At 41.7% G+C, this 17,269-nt stretch overlaps 1 protein-coding gene across 1 annotated transcript; it reads left to right on the top strand.

Annotated features, from left to right (window-relative positions):
• Nucleotides 1-224: 224 nt before the first annotated feature.
• On the top strand, nt 225-16,494 carry LOC124607082 (gamma-secretase subunit Aph-1). The gene is made up of 4 exons (XM_047139262.1): nt 225-605; nt 798-1,018; nt 8,348-8,598; nt 15,776-16,494. Exons 1-4 carry the CDS (start codon nt 493-495, stop codon nt 15,956-15,958), a joined length of 768 nt encoding a protein of 255 aa, XP_046995218.1. The 5' UTR covers nt 225-492; the 3' UTR covers nt 15,959-16,494.
• The last annotated feature ends 775 nt before the right edge of the window (nt 16,495-17,269 follow it).

Raw genomic sequence — 17,269 nt, 5'->3', positions numbered from 1 at the left:
CAACGTTAGCTGCCTCTTCCCGTGTGCCGGCGGCATTAGTGTTTGTTGGTTTTATGTAAAACAACATCGCGTTTTGGAATCTAATAACGCAGAGTCCTATGTATCTGGGATATCGAGATTATATTTATTCTTTCACTATCAACTACTATTGATACTACCAAGAAGGGAGAAATTCCCAATTCTTGTAACTACTCTGACTCAGCGTACAATATACAACAGTTTATGTATCAGAGATATAACAACATTCAAACCAACGTTTATGACTGAAGTTTTGACACTCGTGAAAAAGCAAGTGCAAAGTCGTTTGTGAGATTATGTGTGACAGGTGATTATTTCAATGGTGTTGAAGTGTGGATGGATGTTGAAGTTGACGTTTAACGATCCAGGGAACAGTGAACAAATGGTGTTAAGTGTAGGCCGATCCTTCCATATATAGCATCGTGAGATAGATAACACAGGCTTCATTTTAAGAGCCTTATACAAACGGTCACAATGACTGTTATGGAATTTTTTGGATGTGCCTTCCTGGCCTTTGGTCCACCGCTTGCAATGTTTACCTTTACAATAGCCAAGGATCCTATTAGAATTATAATTTTAATTGCCAGGTACGTTCCCCATGTTTTTAATTGCAGCCCCCGAAATATTCTTTCTTGATTTGACAGTTGTAACCCTGAATATTTACCATTTTTGAATTTGAAGCATTTAACACTGCAGATCATTAATTTACTACTTGTGGCTATGACGCATTATATTTGTAATCATATATTCTTTTTAATGTGTTCCTTATCATTTTACAGCGCATTTTTTTGGCTCCTGTCATTACTGATTTCGTCGTTATGGTGGTTTATAGTAGTTCCACTTAAAAGCAAGTTGGCGTTTGGGCTGGTTTTCTCAGTGTTTTTTCAAGAAATCTTTAGGTTTCTTATTTATAAATTGCTCCAGAAAGCTGAAGTGGGTTTGAAGAAAGTAACCGATGCAGACACGCAGATCACAAACAGCAAGCATGTTTTGGCCTATGGTAAGAAGTTTTTAAATGAAGATACAGGTATACTGAAACCGAAAAATGTTCAATTTGACCAATTGTGTAGATTGAGTCCAAATAAAAATAATTGTAAAACTGCCTACAATCTGGGGCTCTTGCTTTTTACAGCAATCTGCTATACCATATTAGATAAATATTTGTGTGAAAAGTGTTAATTTGTTGTGATAAGAATGCATTGACCCTTTGTGGTACCAACAAGGTGTAGAATTTTTAAATCACTTTATGGACTCCTACATAAGTGGTTTATCAAATGGTGGTATATAGTTATCTATTAGCTTATTTTTTGTCCCATAATTGCGTATGTGCATGAAAAGCGAAATTGGATGTTGACTCAACATATTTCCTTTACTCATAGAACACAAATAGGGTTTACTTTTGAAAATATGAATAGTATAGGCCTAATTATGTATTTTAAATGACTTCAGTAAAGCCACCAGAGTAGGTAATATGTGAATAAAATTAAATTTTCCATAACTAAATACATGTAAAGGACCCATATATGTAAACTGGTGGGAAAAAACCTCTCTGAAGGAAGATTGATCTGGAAAGAATAAAAATAGTTTTTGGTCCCTTACAACTGGAAAGGAAAAAAAATAACCCCTTCAGAAAATAGCTGTGGCACTGTTGTCATGAAACAACTAGTAATAGGACTTTATGTATCTCAGAGATCAAAAGATTTGAAAAAAAAACTAACTTATGGGAGATTTGTGAAAAAAAATTGTCTTCACCTGTTCAATTCTCTGGAACTTAAAACATTTGAGTAGGCCTATTCTGTTTCGCAGGGGTGATGAATAAATGTAGACTGATAGAATGATAAATTTTAAATTGGACTACAGAGGTGTTTATATTTTTGATTTGTAATAGATAGGGAAATGGCCAAATTGCCTGTAATTTTATGTAATATTCATGGAGTGAATAAATTTTTCCTCCTCATGTCCCAGGAATTCTGCGTGTTACATAGATCTGTAATGCAAAATGAAGTGAATGACCATTTGTTCACTCAAATAGAAGAAGATGAACATGAGTTGCATATGTTACTGTTGACCTGGCAAATAAATTTCTGTTGTCCAGTGTGGGCTACATATTTCTTTTGCACAATTATATCAAAATACATGTAGGTATTCTTTTTAACAACCTGGGATATTAACTGTTGCTCGTCTTGCCCATAATACTTTTATCCTTTGATGATAAAATTTGTCGACAAAGCAGTTGTTTGAGGGAAGAGAGATTCACAATTACAATAAAGGGATCTGCAGTGCCTTCCAATGACTTGGTGACTTTCACTGGAAGGCGTGAAATATGTAGCTATCAAATTATATATCAATCTGCACACAAACTACCTGCAAAGTGATCCAACTGCAGACTGGATTTTTCTCCTTAATGCCTTTCATTCAGTAAAAATGTGCTTACGGTGTACTGCTGCTTTTCCATTGTGTGCTGCAGTTAGTCACTTTTGGGGCAACTAGTGCTGGGAAGTGGTTACGATGAATCATGAGTTGGTTGTTGGAAGCCAATCAGAATGCTTGTTCATAATTTCCTGTGGGTTAATTAACTGGCAATTTTTACTATTAGGTTAGAATTTAACCAAATTGTCACAATTTTTAACAAAATTGCAAATTAGGCATGCTAGTATGTTGTTGCAATTATGAGCATATATTGTGGACTACACTGCACATCAGTGTATGATAGCAGTCATATTTTTGTGTTCAGATTCTTTGGTTTTTGCGACTCACAATCAATTTTAAACTCCAGCTGAACCTAGGGTTCGTGCTACTAGTCAGTAGCTGTATCATATTGAAAACCCAATTTGCGTAATTCTCCAAAAGAAATCATTAGCTTGAATGATTCTTGTTGGCTACCATATACTATCAGCTGATTTTCTCTGACTGAGAGAAACAACTAGCATACAGGAGCATGCAGTGGAAGAGCCTAGTACACTGTAAGCGCACTTTGTCCACTGTTTTGTACACGTCTGTTGCTCTGTGTTCCTTTCCAAAGTATGAACAGTTTTGTAATTCTCTGTTAGTAATTTTGATCATTAGAGAAGCAGCACTAATCTTTGCAACAAAAAAGTGATATCCAGGGATATTATCTAAAATTAATTCTAACTTAGAGATATGTGGAACAATGTACTAGCAATAACCAATTAAGATTGCAGAAAGACATGCACAAAGAGAAAACAGTGCTCTGCCTTGTTTGACCATGTTGTGTCATTGATGGTATTTGGATGAGAATGGACTCTGCAGAAAGATTGGTTGTTGAGAAATAAGTTTGTAATGCTTCATATTGTATGGGAGCACACTGTTAAAAATGCTGTGTGTAAAACTGGCTCACAGAATTGAGTTGTATGCAGTCATTAACTGGTACTGGGACACACAATTTGACCTCTCTGTGGGATATCCTCCAGCTTCTCTTTCTGGTTGTAGGAAACTTGCAGCTTCATCCACAGTGTTGACATTATACTAGAGCACTGTGTTGATGGTGCGATGCAGTGTGCCTTAGGCATGCCAAGGTGGTGTGCATTCCATTGCTCACAATCCAAGAAAGCTTCAGTGGAGACAGATTTGTAACAATTGTTGCCGTGTGTTTTAAGTGGCAGAATGTAACCGTTTTTGGATGAATACTGTTTCACACTCCTCTGTAGTAATGGATACCTAAATGTAAGATGCTGCAGCATTGATATGTTTGATTGTTTGCATTGTTGAGTATCATAACTGACAAGTGCTAAGTGTGATTATTTGTCAGATACAAAATGTGAACTCGACAGGATGAACAGTAATTGCTACATCAGGAAGGACTCAGAGCCTTAGGTACTGCCCCTCTACCATTCCTCAAAAGGCCTGATTTCACAACATCCAGCCATACATGCTGAGCAATTGATGCTACCACTTCCCTCTCATGCACATTTGTCTATTGAACATACCTGGAGTGGCATGGTCAGAAACTTCGTCACTGTCCTGCAGACACCACAATTGGTGATTAATGGCCTCAGACAGCATCTACCAAAGGATGTGGAGATGGCCTATGAATACCTGCCACAATTTTTAGAGACTGTAACTGGAGTATGTGGGTGTCTTCACACCACATGAAATTTTGTCACAGACTATATGGTGCAGTTTGTAACATTATCTCTTTGTGCTTTGTCAATACTTGCCGTGCTGTCTGGTTAATTTCAGTCACATGCACTGATGAGCCGAAACATATGACCACTGCATCCAGCTAGATTGAGTGCTACCTGGTGATGTCGTGGACATGTTGCATTGTAAGCAATGTGTGTAAGTGGAACAGACACAAATGTGATACAACTTGTAAATGGGGAAATCCACTGCCATAAGAGACTTCTCGGTATATTTTTATGGCACAGCACAAGGGAACAATCATCTCAGTACTGGCGAAGCTGCTCGGCTTTTTGCATGCTACAGTTGTGAGCATCCAAATACATCTACATAGATGTGATTACTCTGCTATTCTCGATAAAGTGCCTGGCAGAGAGTTCAGTGAAGCACCTTCAAGCTGTCTCTACTGTTCCACTATTGATTGGCATGTGGGAAAAATGAGCACTTAAATTTTTCTGTGTGAGCCCCGATTTCTCTTATTTTATTGTGATGATCATTTCTCCCTATACAGGTGGGTGCCAACAGAATGTTTACACAGTCGGTGGAGAAAACTGCTGATGAAATTGCATGAGAAGATCCCATCTCATCGAAAAACGCCTTTGTTTTAATGATTGCCACTCCAATTTGCACATCATTTCAGTAGCACTATCTCCCCTATTTTGCAATAATGCAAAATGAGCTGCCTTTCTTCGAACTTTTTCAATGTTATCCGTCAGTCCCACCTGATGTGGACCCCACACTGTACAGCAGTACTCCTGAATACGGTGGATAAGCGTGTTGTAAGCAGCCTCTTTAGTAGACCTGTTGCACCTTATAAGTGTTCTGCCATGAATCACAATCTTTGGTTTGCTCTACCCACAACATTATCTAACTGATCATTCCAATTTAGGTTATTTGTAATTGTAATCCCCAAGTATTTAGTTGAATTTTACAACCTTCAGGTTTGTGTGACTTATTGCGTAATAGAAATTTAGCGGATTTCTTTCAGTACTCATGTGAATAACTTCACACTTTTCTTTATTCAGGGTCAATTGCCACTTTTGGCATCATACAGATATCGTATCTAAATCATTTTGCAATTCTCTCTTTTTTTTTTTCCAGCTGTTGACTTTACAAGATGGTAAATGACAGCATCATCTGCAATCAGTCTAAGAGGACTACTCAGATTGTCTCCTGTGTCGTTAACATGGATCAGGAACAATAGAGGGCCTATAACTATTACTCGGGAATGCCAAATATTACTTGTTTGGCTTGATGACTTACCGTCTATTACTACAAACTGTGACCTTTCTGACAGGAAATCACAAAACCAGTCACACAACTGAGGCAATATTCCATAGGCATGCAGTTTGGTTGGAAGATGCTTGTGACGAACGGTGTCGAAAGCCTTCTGGAAAGAACAATGTTTTTTGAATTCGTGCTGACTGTGTAAATAAATAATTTTCTTCAACGTACTTCATAATGTTCGAATACAGTATATGTTCCAAAACCCTACTGCAAATAGACATTAGTGATATGGCCCTGTAATTCAGTGGATTACTCCTACTTTCCTTTATTGGTATTGGTGTGACTTGAGCAATTTTCCAGTCTTTAGGTGCAGATCTTTCTGTGAGCGAGCAGTTGTATGTAATTGCAGAATATGGAGCTATTGTATCAGCATACTCTGAAAGGAACCTGAATGGTGTACAATCTGGCCTTGTCTTTATTATATGATTTAAGCTGCTTTGCTACACCAAGGATATCGACTTCTATGTTTCTCATCTTGGCCGTTGATCTTGATTGGAATTCAGAAATATTTACTACTTCTTCTTTGGCGAAGGAGTATCAGAAAACTGTGTTTAATAACACTGCTTTTGTGGCACTGTCATCAGTGACTTCACCATTGTTATCGCGCAGTAAAGGTATTGATTGGCTGAAGGACGGTGACACGATGGTTGCCTGAGAAGGTGTTGGACATCCACACCTTACCACAGAACATGGAGGTCAAAGGTGGTCTATGGCAGATCTGACAAGAGAGTGTAATGCTAGTCCAGTCCATAAGTGTTTTGGGGATCACCGCTCACTATACATATTTGAACATGGGGCTCCACAACAGAAGACTCCTATTTATTGCTCATGATGATGTTGTGATATTGTCAGTTAAGATTGCATCAAGATTGGTCCATGGATCAATGAAAGCTTGTTGTCTGGTTGTATGAATCACTTTTCTTGTTACACCATGTTGATCACAGTACCTGTATACATAGATATCCAGGCAAACAGCTTCATGGAAAATGCACCACAGTGCAGGTGCAGGCCACTAGGGTGTGTTTTGCTTTTGACTGTTCACCTCAACTTCCGTGGGACCTTTGATGACCAAAGCACTGCGATAGCTGTGGAGCGCATTAACATCATTGCAGACCGCTTTCATCCCTCATGCTTGATGTCTTCCCTGATGGCAAAGACTTCTTCCAATAGGATAACATTCAATCTCGTGAGGTCAGAATTCTGTGGCAATGCTGTGAGGAGCATGGTAGTGATACCACATTGCCGTTTTGATCACCAAATTCACCTCATCCGAGACTGATGGAACACATTTATGATGCTATTGGGTGCTAGCTCTGCACCTACAAATAACCAGCCTGTAATATGCAGTAGTTGCATATCAGATGCATAAGATCTGTTGCTACATGTGTCTGGAAACTTACAAAGGACTTACTGAGCCCATGCCATGTAGAATCATTGCTGTATTGTGTTCCAAAGATGGACCTACACAATTTTAGGCAGGTGATCATAATGCATTTGTTAAACAGTGTACATCGTTCCACTATTTTGCTTGTGATGGGGTCAAGAGCTACCAGAAGTTCAAATGGCACTCATTGCTTGGCCCTTGTTTTTTGCATGTTGTGCTGCTCAGTGAAAGGCACAACTCTTTATCCATTTTCACAACTGCAATTCTGCCCATACCTCTATCATGCTCGTCAAATTTCACAGCTCTGTTTACTTCCTTCGGTTTGTTATCAAGTGGGGTGGCACTGTGGTAGGACACTGGACTCAAATTTTGGAGGAAATTCTGTCCGCTCATCTGAAGCCAGATTTTCTGTGGTTTTCTTGAATCACTTAAAAGGCAAATTCAACAATGATCCCCTTCAAAAGAGTGTGTCCGGTTTCCTTCTCCCGTGCTTCCCCAGTGTGAGCCTGTGCTCAGACTCTAATTACCTCATCATCAATAGGGTATTAAACTTTTCCCCTATTCTGGAAGAAAGTCGGATGCTATTAAGGTAATCTGTGCAATATTTTTTCTCTCAGGCATGCCAATACAGCAAGGTATGTGGGAGACTTCCTGTAGAGTGTGAGAGGTAAGAGCGTGCTAGCAGAACTGAAGCTGTGAAGACGTTTAAAGTCTTGCCTGGATTTGCAATCAGAGTATTGCCCATAAGAAACGAGGTCCACAAAAATAGATGTACAACACTTTCTAGAATTAAGCAGTTGGCAAATACCTAGTAAGATAGTTTGAGATTTAACTGTATACAAATAGTAGTCTTGACTTTCACATATAGAGGGCCTTATGAACAATAATTGGTACTTCAGGCAGGTGGTGTACATCTTGTGAGATTTAATTTCCTCCTCCATATCAGAAGTAAATTTGAAATTAGAGGGTGGTAGTAACCTCTTAAAGCAATTTGTATGTTTCTCAAGATGGGAGACATGTCTTCACAAGTTCCAGTGGGAGCCAGTCTACACTCTCCGTAAGTCGCTACATTCTAGCATTCTTTTAGGGAGTTCGTCATATATCGTTTGAAAGAAGTAATAATAACAGAACTAAAGAGGAACTCTTGTACTCAAATTAACCTTTCACTGATTCAACTCACTCTGGAAAATATTGAAGTATGCCATCATAAAGTTGTTAATTTCCATGGTGAATGAAATGCCCCAGGAGATCAAAAGAAGAGTAAATTTTGTAATTTAGAATGTCATCATAAAACTGAAATATTCCTGTGTTCAATGATACATTCTTCCTTATCTATGTCTTTGACTTAATGTAACCTAAGTTTATTGCATTTATTTGAAGATAGTGTCTTCTGAAATGAATATAGAGTCAGATTTTAATGTTGTGTGTGCTTACATCATCCCCTCAAACTCATAAAATATTTAAGTTGTTACTCCATTGATAAATATATGAATTTAATTCTTACAATTTTTGTTCTAGTGTCTGGCATGGGCTTTGGTGTAATGAGTGGTGCATTTTCATTGGTAAATGTACTGGCAGATGCTGTTGGCCCAGCGACAATGGGTCTCAAGGGTGGTTCTGACTTGTTCTTCATAACATCAGCAGCATTCACACTTTGCATGATTCTCCTTCACACGTTTTGGGGAGTAATATTCTTCTCTGCTGCTGACAACAGGAATTACCTGCAAATCGTGTGGGTTGTTGGCAGTCATTTGACAGTTTCTTGCCTTGTAAGTATGAAGTAATGTGATGTTTTAATTTATAGCATCAAAAAAGTGTAAAGCAATTTCCAGAGATCCAGACATTGCCTCTGTATTATAACATTCTTTATACAAATATAGGAAGGAAGGTTCTGCTTGAATGTACAGGGTGACAATTATTGAACTATATGAAGAAAAAACTTAAATTAGTTACGAACTATAGTGTGCACACACTTTATTCAACATGTAAACATTACTACAGATATTTGTATGTAGATTGACATGTTTGATATGTCTGCCATCCTTGGCGACGATGGGGTGCAGACGAATAGTGAAGTTCTGCATAACCTTCTGAAGTGTCAGAACATAGTTGCTGTCAATGACCTTGAATGGCTGTTTTCAGTTCAGCAGTAGTTTCGGGATTATTGCTGTACCCTTGTCTTTAATATAGCAGCACAAAAGGGAGTTGCATGCATTTGTTCAAATCCAGAGAACATGGCTGCCAATCAAGGCCCATGCCAGTGGCCTCTGGGTACACCAGAGACAGAATGCAATCCCCAAAGTGCTCCTCCATAACATCAAGCACTCTCCTGCCTCAATGGGGTCAAGCTACATCTTGTATGTCCCACACCTTGTCAAAATCAGGATCGGTTCGGATAATGGGGATGAAATAATCTTCCAAAACCTTCACGTACTGTTTAGTAGTCACCGTGACATCAAAGAAACATCACACCGATTATTCTGTAACTGGATATTGCACACCACACAGTCACCCGTTGAGGGTGAAGACTTCTGGATTGCGAAATGCTGACTCTCAGTCCACCAAATGAGCCAATTTTGCTTATTGATGAACCCATCCAAATGACCATGGACTTCATTGCTAAACCAAACAATGCATGTGCAAATTAATTCTCATTGAGCCCTGCGGGACCAGGGGTTAGAATAGGCCCAAGGTATTCCTGCCTGTTGTAAGAGGCAACTAAAAGGAGTCTCTCATCTTTTCGGCTTTATGTGATGGTCCCCTGTAGAGTTTGACCTCAATTTTTCAAAATTTTCCTGAAGAGCGAGCAAACTGCGGAAGGGCGCCTTACATGGTGCATCGTGTCCATCACACACAAAGATCTTTAGCTCACTTTCTCGTCGTGGCATTGTAGTCTCGCTCTTGAGAGAGGACACCTTCCTGGGTGCGTTTTCCTCCACCCACTATGCAGTGTTGTTTTCTGCGCCAATGATGACCATGGAATTCTTTGTACCTCATATCCAGCACGGTAGCCAGCCTGTTGTGGTGGGGCCGCCGTGTATCCTGTTGGTTGTAGCTCTCTGACGACATAGGGATCGCTGTGCTGATGCCTGTGCCGTTAATTCCCCATGTATGCCAAGGAGTAGATGCCTGTCACCCTGAGGCATAGGGACTCCCGGCAATGGCCGTCCTGCCAGGTGGCCTTTATTGCGGCTGGATGGCGCCCGTGGGGAGGCCCCCTGGTTGGAGTGGGTGGTATCAGGGTGGATGACGCGCAATGAAATGTACCACGTCATCATTTGCTGGTGATTAAATGCCAGCAAGAATTCCAGTCAAGGGCATTATTCAGTTGTGACAAGCTGCGGATGTTTCCGTTACCATCAAACCTCATAAGAGCTTAAATATGGCCCAGGGTATTATATTCCACAGGGACCTTCTTTTGCAGTCTGACGACGAGCTGCTCGCCAACTTAGGGCGATGAGTTCATTTCGTCCGGTGCTTCCATTGGGGTCTGACGGATAATCAGGTTGCCACCGGTGCCTCCATCTTGGCCTTCGAGGGTAACCACATTACCCAAGAAAGTCAAGATCATGGTCTACCGCTGTGACGTCAAGCCATATATCCCTCCCCCAATGCGGTTCTTTAAGTGCTGGAAGTTCGGGCATGTGTGTTCCCGCTGTACTTCAAGCATCAATGTCAAAATAGTGGACATCCATCCCATCCCAGTACTCCTTGTGTCCCGCCTCCCATTTGTGTCAACTGTGGAGAGCATCATTACCCTTGCTCACCAGACTGCAGGATTTTACAGCAAGAATGGAAAATCCTGGAATACAACACCCTGGACTGACTGACCTACACTGAGGCCAAGAGGAAATTTGAGTGCCTAAATCCTGTGGCCATGACCTCCTCTTATGCCATAGCTACAAGAACAGTTGTAGTCCCATCAGTTCCGCGAGTTCCAGTCGGCTCTCAGAACCTGAAGACGCACCTGCCCCCTTGGTGGTGGGGGCATTTCCCTCCCTGTTGCTCCTGCACCACCTACCTTGGGAGCACTGTCCCCCCAACCAACGCGGACACCAGTCCCCACTTCTCAGCCGGCGAAGTGTAAGTCTTCTTCGGCTCCTCTCTCTGGGAAGGTGTCCCTTGGGTCACTCCCTTCCCAGGTTTCTGCTAGTGGGAAAGATGACACCTGCCAGTGGCTGAAATGCTCGAAAGCAGCTGATCCTAGGGCTTCATGATCATCATCAGTCCTGGAGACTGAATCATTGAAGCCCTCCCAGCCAGAGAAACCCCAAGGATCAGCAAGAGAAATCCAGAAAGAAGACCCCCCCCCCCCCCCCCCCCCAAGACCAAGGGAATTGCAGTGGCACCCACACCACCAATGCTTGCAAGCTCTGCATCTGAGGATGAGGTGAAGATTCTGGCATCCACGGAGGACCTAGATCTCACCAGACCCTCAGACACGATGGATATAGCCTGTTCAGGAAATAAGTCAATGGCAGCAGGTGACCCTGAGGTATAAATTGCCTCATTAAGTGTTTCATGCCTTCAAAGTCTCACGATCATGTCATCCTCCAGTGGAATTGCGGCGGTTGTATCCACCACCTGGCTGAGCTATGGCAACGGTTAAGCTCTACACATGCTTTCTGCAGTGCCCTCCAGGAAACCTGGTTCCCGGCAATGTGGACCCCTGCCCTTTGTCGCAACAGGGGCTATTACATGAACCGTAATGAATATAATTGAGTTTCAGGTGGAGTTTGCATTTATGTCGTGAACTCAGTCGGTAGTGAACCTGTGGTCCTTCAAACTCCTCTTGAAGCTGTAGCTGTCAGGACACGGATGATGCAGGAAATAACTGTCTGCAACGTATATCTCCCTCCAAATGGCGTGGTACCCTTGAACATATTGCCTGCACTGATTGATCAACTTCCTAAACCTTTCCTACTTCTGGGAGATTTTAACGCCCATAACCCCTTGTGGGGTAGCACCATGCTTACTGGCTGTGGCAGAGATGTCGAAAATTTACTGTCACAACTCGACCTCGACCTCTGCCTCTTAAATACTGGGACCGCCGCACATTTCAGTGTGGCACATGGCAGGTTTTTGGACATTGATCTCTCGGTTTGCAGTCCTGGCCCTCCCCCATCTATCCACTGGAAAGCACATGACAACCTATGTGGTAGTGACCATTTCCCCATCTTCCTGTCATTCCCCCGGCATCATGCCCACGGAAGCCTACCCAGATGGGCTTTAGACACGGCAGACTGGGTAGCCTTCATCTCACTACAGCCACTACACCTCACTACATGTCACTACAAAGATAATTTCTGCGGTGGAAAACATGATCCCTCCTTCTATAGGGTGCTGCTGGCGAAAGACAGTCCCTTGGTGGTCGCCAGAAGTTGCTAAGGCAATGAAAGAGCGTCAGCAAGCACTACAGAAACATAAGCAGCACCCTTCCCTAGAGCACCTAATAGCCTTTAAGCGGCTCCGTGCCCACTTTTGCCTGCATATAAAATGGCGGAAACGGGTGTTGGGAGAGGTACGTGTCGACCACATCACCTTCCCAAGTCTGGACGAAGATCAGACGTCTTTTTGGGTACCAGACCACAACAGGTGTCCCTGGTTTTAACATCAATGGCGTGCTCTCTACCGACGCTGTGATTACTGAGCACTATGCTCGAGCATCTGCATCGTAGAACTATACCCCAGCCGTTCACACCCTCAAACAGTGGATGAAAAGGAAAGTCCTCTCGTTCTCTACGCATCACAATGAACCCTATAGCGCCCCATTTACAGAGTGGGAGCTCCACAGCACCCTTGCACATTGCCCCGACACAGCTCCTGGGCCAGATTGGATCCACAGTCAGATGATTAAACATCTCACGTCTGACGTCATCTTCACCCGAATCTGGTGAGTGGTGGGAGAGCACCAGCGCTCCTGGTGCCCCCAGCTGGGAGCCTCAGAAAGGCCATCTGCACATGTGCTATGGGCGGTGACTGTGCTGCTGGACGCTCCTGTGGTTAAAAGCTGAACCAAATCTCAGCAGCAAGTTGTCATGCGATGAATTGTAAGTTCTTGTTTTTCCCTGTTTTGATTTAATGACAGCGGTGCTGGATTCCGGGCAGTTCTTGTTGAAAACCTGCATTCCTGTTAAGATTTTCCGCCGTACAGATATAAATGGCCACCTTAACAACACAGTCCCAAAAAGATGATGCTGGGGATAAGACTCTCATCTGACTGCAAAGCAAATGATGTCCCATGTCCAGGCAATGCTCCACTACTGCTGATTTTTCCGGTTGCCCCAGGCTGTATGATAATGGTGTTAGTCACAACATTCTTGCACAGTTTGGCATGTCTGTCCAGTACAAGATTTTCCATATTGGCATGGGATTTTATACTCGCCACATTTCCTAAGGCCAAGGTTGTCTTTGACTGAGCACTATAAATTCCTCAGGTTTGCTGGTGGCCGAAAAACACACTTAATGTTGTGCTTTTTGAGGATTCTTTTTTATTCTCGAAGACATGCCGCCAAAATAAGGAAAGAACACTGTTGCAGTGGGTGCGTTTGCATCTTGATTTACATCCCTGCTTTGAGTTTGCTTAGAATGGAACGGATGGCATATCTGCCTATTGGAATAGCCATTCTGTTGGACTACCATTCTCAGGTGTTGCAGCTGACCAGGTACACTGTTGGCACCTGAGATGACATGTACTCTCTGCACCAAAGAGCGAGTTGTTTTGCGATAGATGCTGTGTCCCAGTGCACCATCAGCTTTTCTTCTGTCTATGATGTCCAGGAATGGTAAGGTGTCATCCTTTTCCACTTCCATTGTGAACTGTATATTGGGATGGAGCGAGTTCAGATGCCGGAAAAACAGGTAATGTTTCTGTTCCATGAGGCCACCCCGCAAAAGTAATAGTCTATGTACTGCTGGAAGCAGGAAGGTTTGAGACTTGCCGACTGCAGTACTTTTTCCTCATAGTCATCCATAAAATAGTTGGCCACCGTGGGAGACAGAGGACTTCCCATGGCAACACTGTTTACCTGTTCAAAATACTGGTCATTCAGTAAGAAGTAAGTTGAGGTAAGCACATGTTTAAATAATGCCATAATGCCTTTCTCAAACTGGCTGCTGATAAACTCTAATGATTTCTGCAGAGGTACCTTTGTCAACAAAGATATAATGTCAAAACTAAACAAAATATCAGACGCTTCTAGCTGAAGTGTCTTCAGGCATCCTATGAAGTCCTCTGAATTCCGGATGTGGTGATTACACTTGCCTATGAGATGTCCCAACTGTGTAGTAAGATGTTTGGCCAGAAAGTAAGTTGGGGGTTGGCTTGATTTGGGGGAGGAGACCAAACTGCAAGGTCATTGGACTCGGAATAGGGAAGGATGGGGAAGGAAGTCAGCCGTGCCCTTTCAAAGGTACCAACCCGGAATTAGCCTGAAGTGATTTAGTAGAAAGTAAGTAGTAGCTCCAATGTTGCTTACTATTGGGCGGAATGAAGTCCCATCCTTATGCCTCTTAGGTAGGCCATACAGTCTTGGGGAACTGCAGCCTGTTGGCACAGGCTTTTGGTCGCTTTAGAAGGGATAGAACTCTGTTTGAGAAGATCTAATGGTTTTTCTCTGGATTTTGCCACTCAGCTCCTCTCTTAGCTTGCTTTAGGCAGGATCATCGAGCAGTGCCTCCTTATTGCTGTTACATTCAACTCGTGAGAGGAGGACGGTGGCGTTCCCCTTGTCGGCAGGTAAAATGAGTTCTTTGCCCACTCTCAAGTCTCTCAGAGCCTTCCTTTCTGCTGAGCTGATGTTGAACTTGCTTGGTGGGGCTCTAGGTGGCATGTATTTGAAAATAGAAGGAACTTTCAAAAAACACGACATCAAGTGTTTTACGGCCACCAGTGAATTTGAGGAATTTATTGTGCTCGGTCCCTGTTGCCTTAGGAAATGTGGCATGTATAAAATCCCATGCCAATGTGGAAAATCTTATACTGGACAGACATACTGAAGCGTGCTATAATGTTGCGCCGAACACAGTCATACACGCCTGGAGAAACTTGATAAATCAGTGGTAGTAGAGCATTGCCTGGACATGGGATATCGTATGCTTTACAAACAGATGGAAATTTTATCCTCAGCATCATATTTCTGGCACTGTGTTGTTAAGGAGGCCATACATATCTGTACAGTGTAGTCTTATCAACAGGGACGCAGGTTTTCAACTAAGCACCGGCTGCCATTAAATCAAAACAGGGAAAACAAGAACTTCAGATTCATCACATGACACAACTTGCTACTGAGATTTAGTTCAGCTTTTAATCGTAGGAGGGTCTGGCAGCACACTCATTGCCCATTGCCCATGGATGGCCTTTCCACAGCTCCCAGCAGGGGGCACCAGTAGTGCCACTTTCCTCCAACTATGAGCATCTTCCCACGCACACGTATTGCCTGCTACCAGCATGATAAATTTTGACGATGATGCATGATTATCATCAGTTGCGCCTTGCAGCAGTGACAGCACCAGCTGCCACCACCTGATGATGTTGAGCAGTTGCATCAATGAAATATTGTGCGAGTTACACAATACGATCTGGTGGCAAATCCAAGAAGCGTATTTGCAACAGATTTGTCGGGAAAACATGAAAAGTCACAAATTGCCTTTTGTTTGGTTGCAAAGACAGAGTACACCTTCATGAACTATCCCTTTAATGTGAGTATTCGAAAGAAAAAGGAACTGATTAGAGGTGCAGGATGGGAGGAGGGTGGCAGGTGAATGTTCTAGGTATGTGGTGCAAGTTGTGTCAATTTTTAGAGATATTTGTTTTATTTATTTATTTCTGTGTTTTTGTCCTTTTTATTAAGATGTTATGAAATGAAAAATTATAAGTAATGTTTGTAGGGGATGAAAATAGGTTTTGCTTAATCAGAAAGTAATACTTTGTTCTGTTTCTGGCAGACGCTGATGAACAGCCAAATGTGGTACGCAGCTACACTTATACCATCATATATTATTTTGTTGATCAATGGAAGCATTGCATTCAGTGTGGTCGGAGGAAGTTTAAGAAGTTTGGGAGCCAGCATGTACTTAAAAGAACGAAGACATATTTCAGAAAATGGACAATCATTAACAGTGGACTAATACAGTTTTGCACGATTAGGAGTAAAACCTGAATTGAAGGAACTTGTTTAAACTTTTTTAATTTAAGACTCTGCTGCCGATTTATTAAAATTTGTGTACATTTTATAAATATTTAGTACATCAATTTTATATTGAATGCTAGTGTTCTCTCCTTTAACTTATCTTCAGAACCTCAAAATCAAACTACCATGTGGATGTCATGTCATTTCATGATGTGAGAAAGAAATCTGACTGCATAAATGTCGTGCACAGCTTATATTAGTGCCATGAGATTTTTAAAATTTGTTCTGCAGGAACAAAGACACACAACCATTCCAAAAAGCACATGAAACAAAATACCACTCAATAATTTTTACACTGTTTTAAATTTGTGACTGATAGACTTTAAAAAAATCTGGAGACTGATATAGACCTGTATCAGGTACAGCAGCTACAATTTCATTCAAATTCTTGTGAATCAGCTGTATCTGCATACTACTGTAAGTCTGTCAGAGGATACGGCATGTTGACAATAAACAATCCTTTTTTATTTCAAATTTCTTATGTGGAGTGGTTCATAATTTGATGAATTATTCAGTAGTAATCTCAAAACTAATGTGGTTTTCGTGCCCATCTTTTAAATCCCATTCATGCTGCACAGTTAATTTCAACGTAATTAATTGATAGCTGATCTTGTTTCATATCTTGTATTTTTATTAAGGGAAGCGGTGCAGTACTATCACAGTTCAGATATTTCAAGACAAATGCAGGTTTATTCCCGATATAACCATTCTAACTTCTGGAAATTCTGTAAGCAGTTACGTAATCCTTGAACAAAAGTGAATTTCTTTTTATTTTTATTTATTTTTAAAGGTGTAAAAGTGTATTTTCGAAAGTGATTTCTCAGTTACTCTAGTACTTGATATGAAGGAATATAGATAGATTGCTACCTACTGTAAAGATGGCACATTAAGTTGCAGACACTAGACACACATTCTTTTGACCAAGACACTTGCACATAGGCTTTTGCCCACAGCCTTCGTCAGGAGGAGGAACACACACACACACACACACACACACACAAAAGCTCAGATCAAAGCTGCTGGACGTGGTAGTCAAGTGTGTGTGTGTGTGTGTGTGTGTGTGTGTGTGTGTGTGTTTCTCTGATAAGGCTGAGGTCAGAAGCCTAATGTGTAAGTGTCTGTTAATTGTGCCTGTCTGCAACTTAAAGTAGCAATCTATCTTTTCCTTGTATTGTTGACATTCCTACTGCAACTTTCCATTGTTGTGTATATCGAGAATTTAATTTTGCGGCAGTTTCATTCCGATGGT

The sequence above is a fragment of the Schistocerca americana genome, chromosome 3, assembly GCF_021461395.2.
Source record: "Schistocerca americana isolate TAMUIC-IGC-003095 chromosome 3, iqSchAmer2.1, whole genome shotgun sequence".
NCBI classification, from domain to species: domain Eukaryota; kingdom Metazoa; phylum Arthropoda; class Insecta; order Orthoptera; family Acrididae; genus Schistocerca; species Schistocerca americana.
The sequence above is the reverse complement of the archived record's forward strand: the minus strand, read 5'-3'. Positions and strand labels throughout refer to the sequence as shown.

What these genes read in the sequence shown, in the direction of transcription:
- LOC124607082 (XM_047139262.1), top strand. Translation starts at nt 493, where the DNA reads ATGACTGTTATGGAATTTTTTGGATGTGCCTTCCTGGCCTTTGGTCCA. An exon ending in ATTATAATTTTAATTGCCAG is followed by an intron (nt 606 to 797) that starts GTACGTTCCCCA and finishes ATCATTTTACAG; the next exon opens with CGCATTTTTTTGGCTCCTGT. An exon ending in CAAGCATGTTTTGGCCTATG is followed by an intron (nt 1,019 to 8,347) that starts GTAAGAAGTTTT and finishes TTTTTGTTCTAG; the next exon opens with TGTCTGGCATGGGCTTTGGT.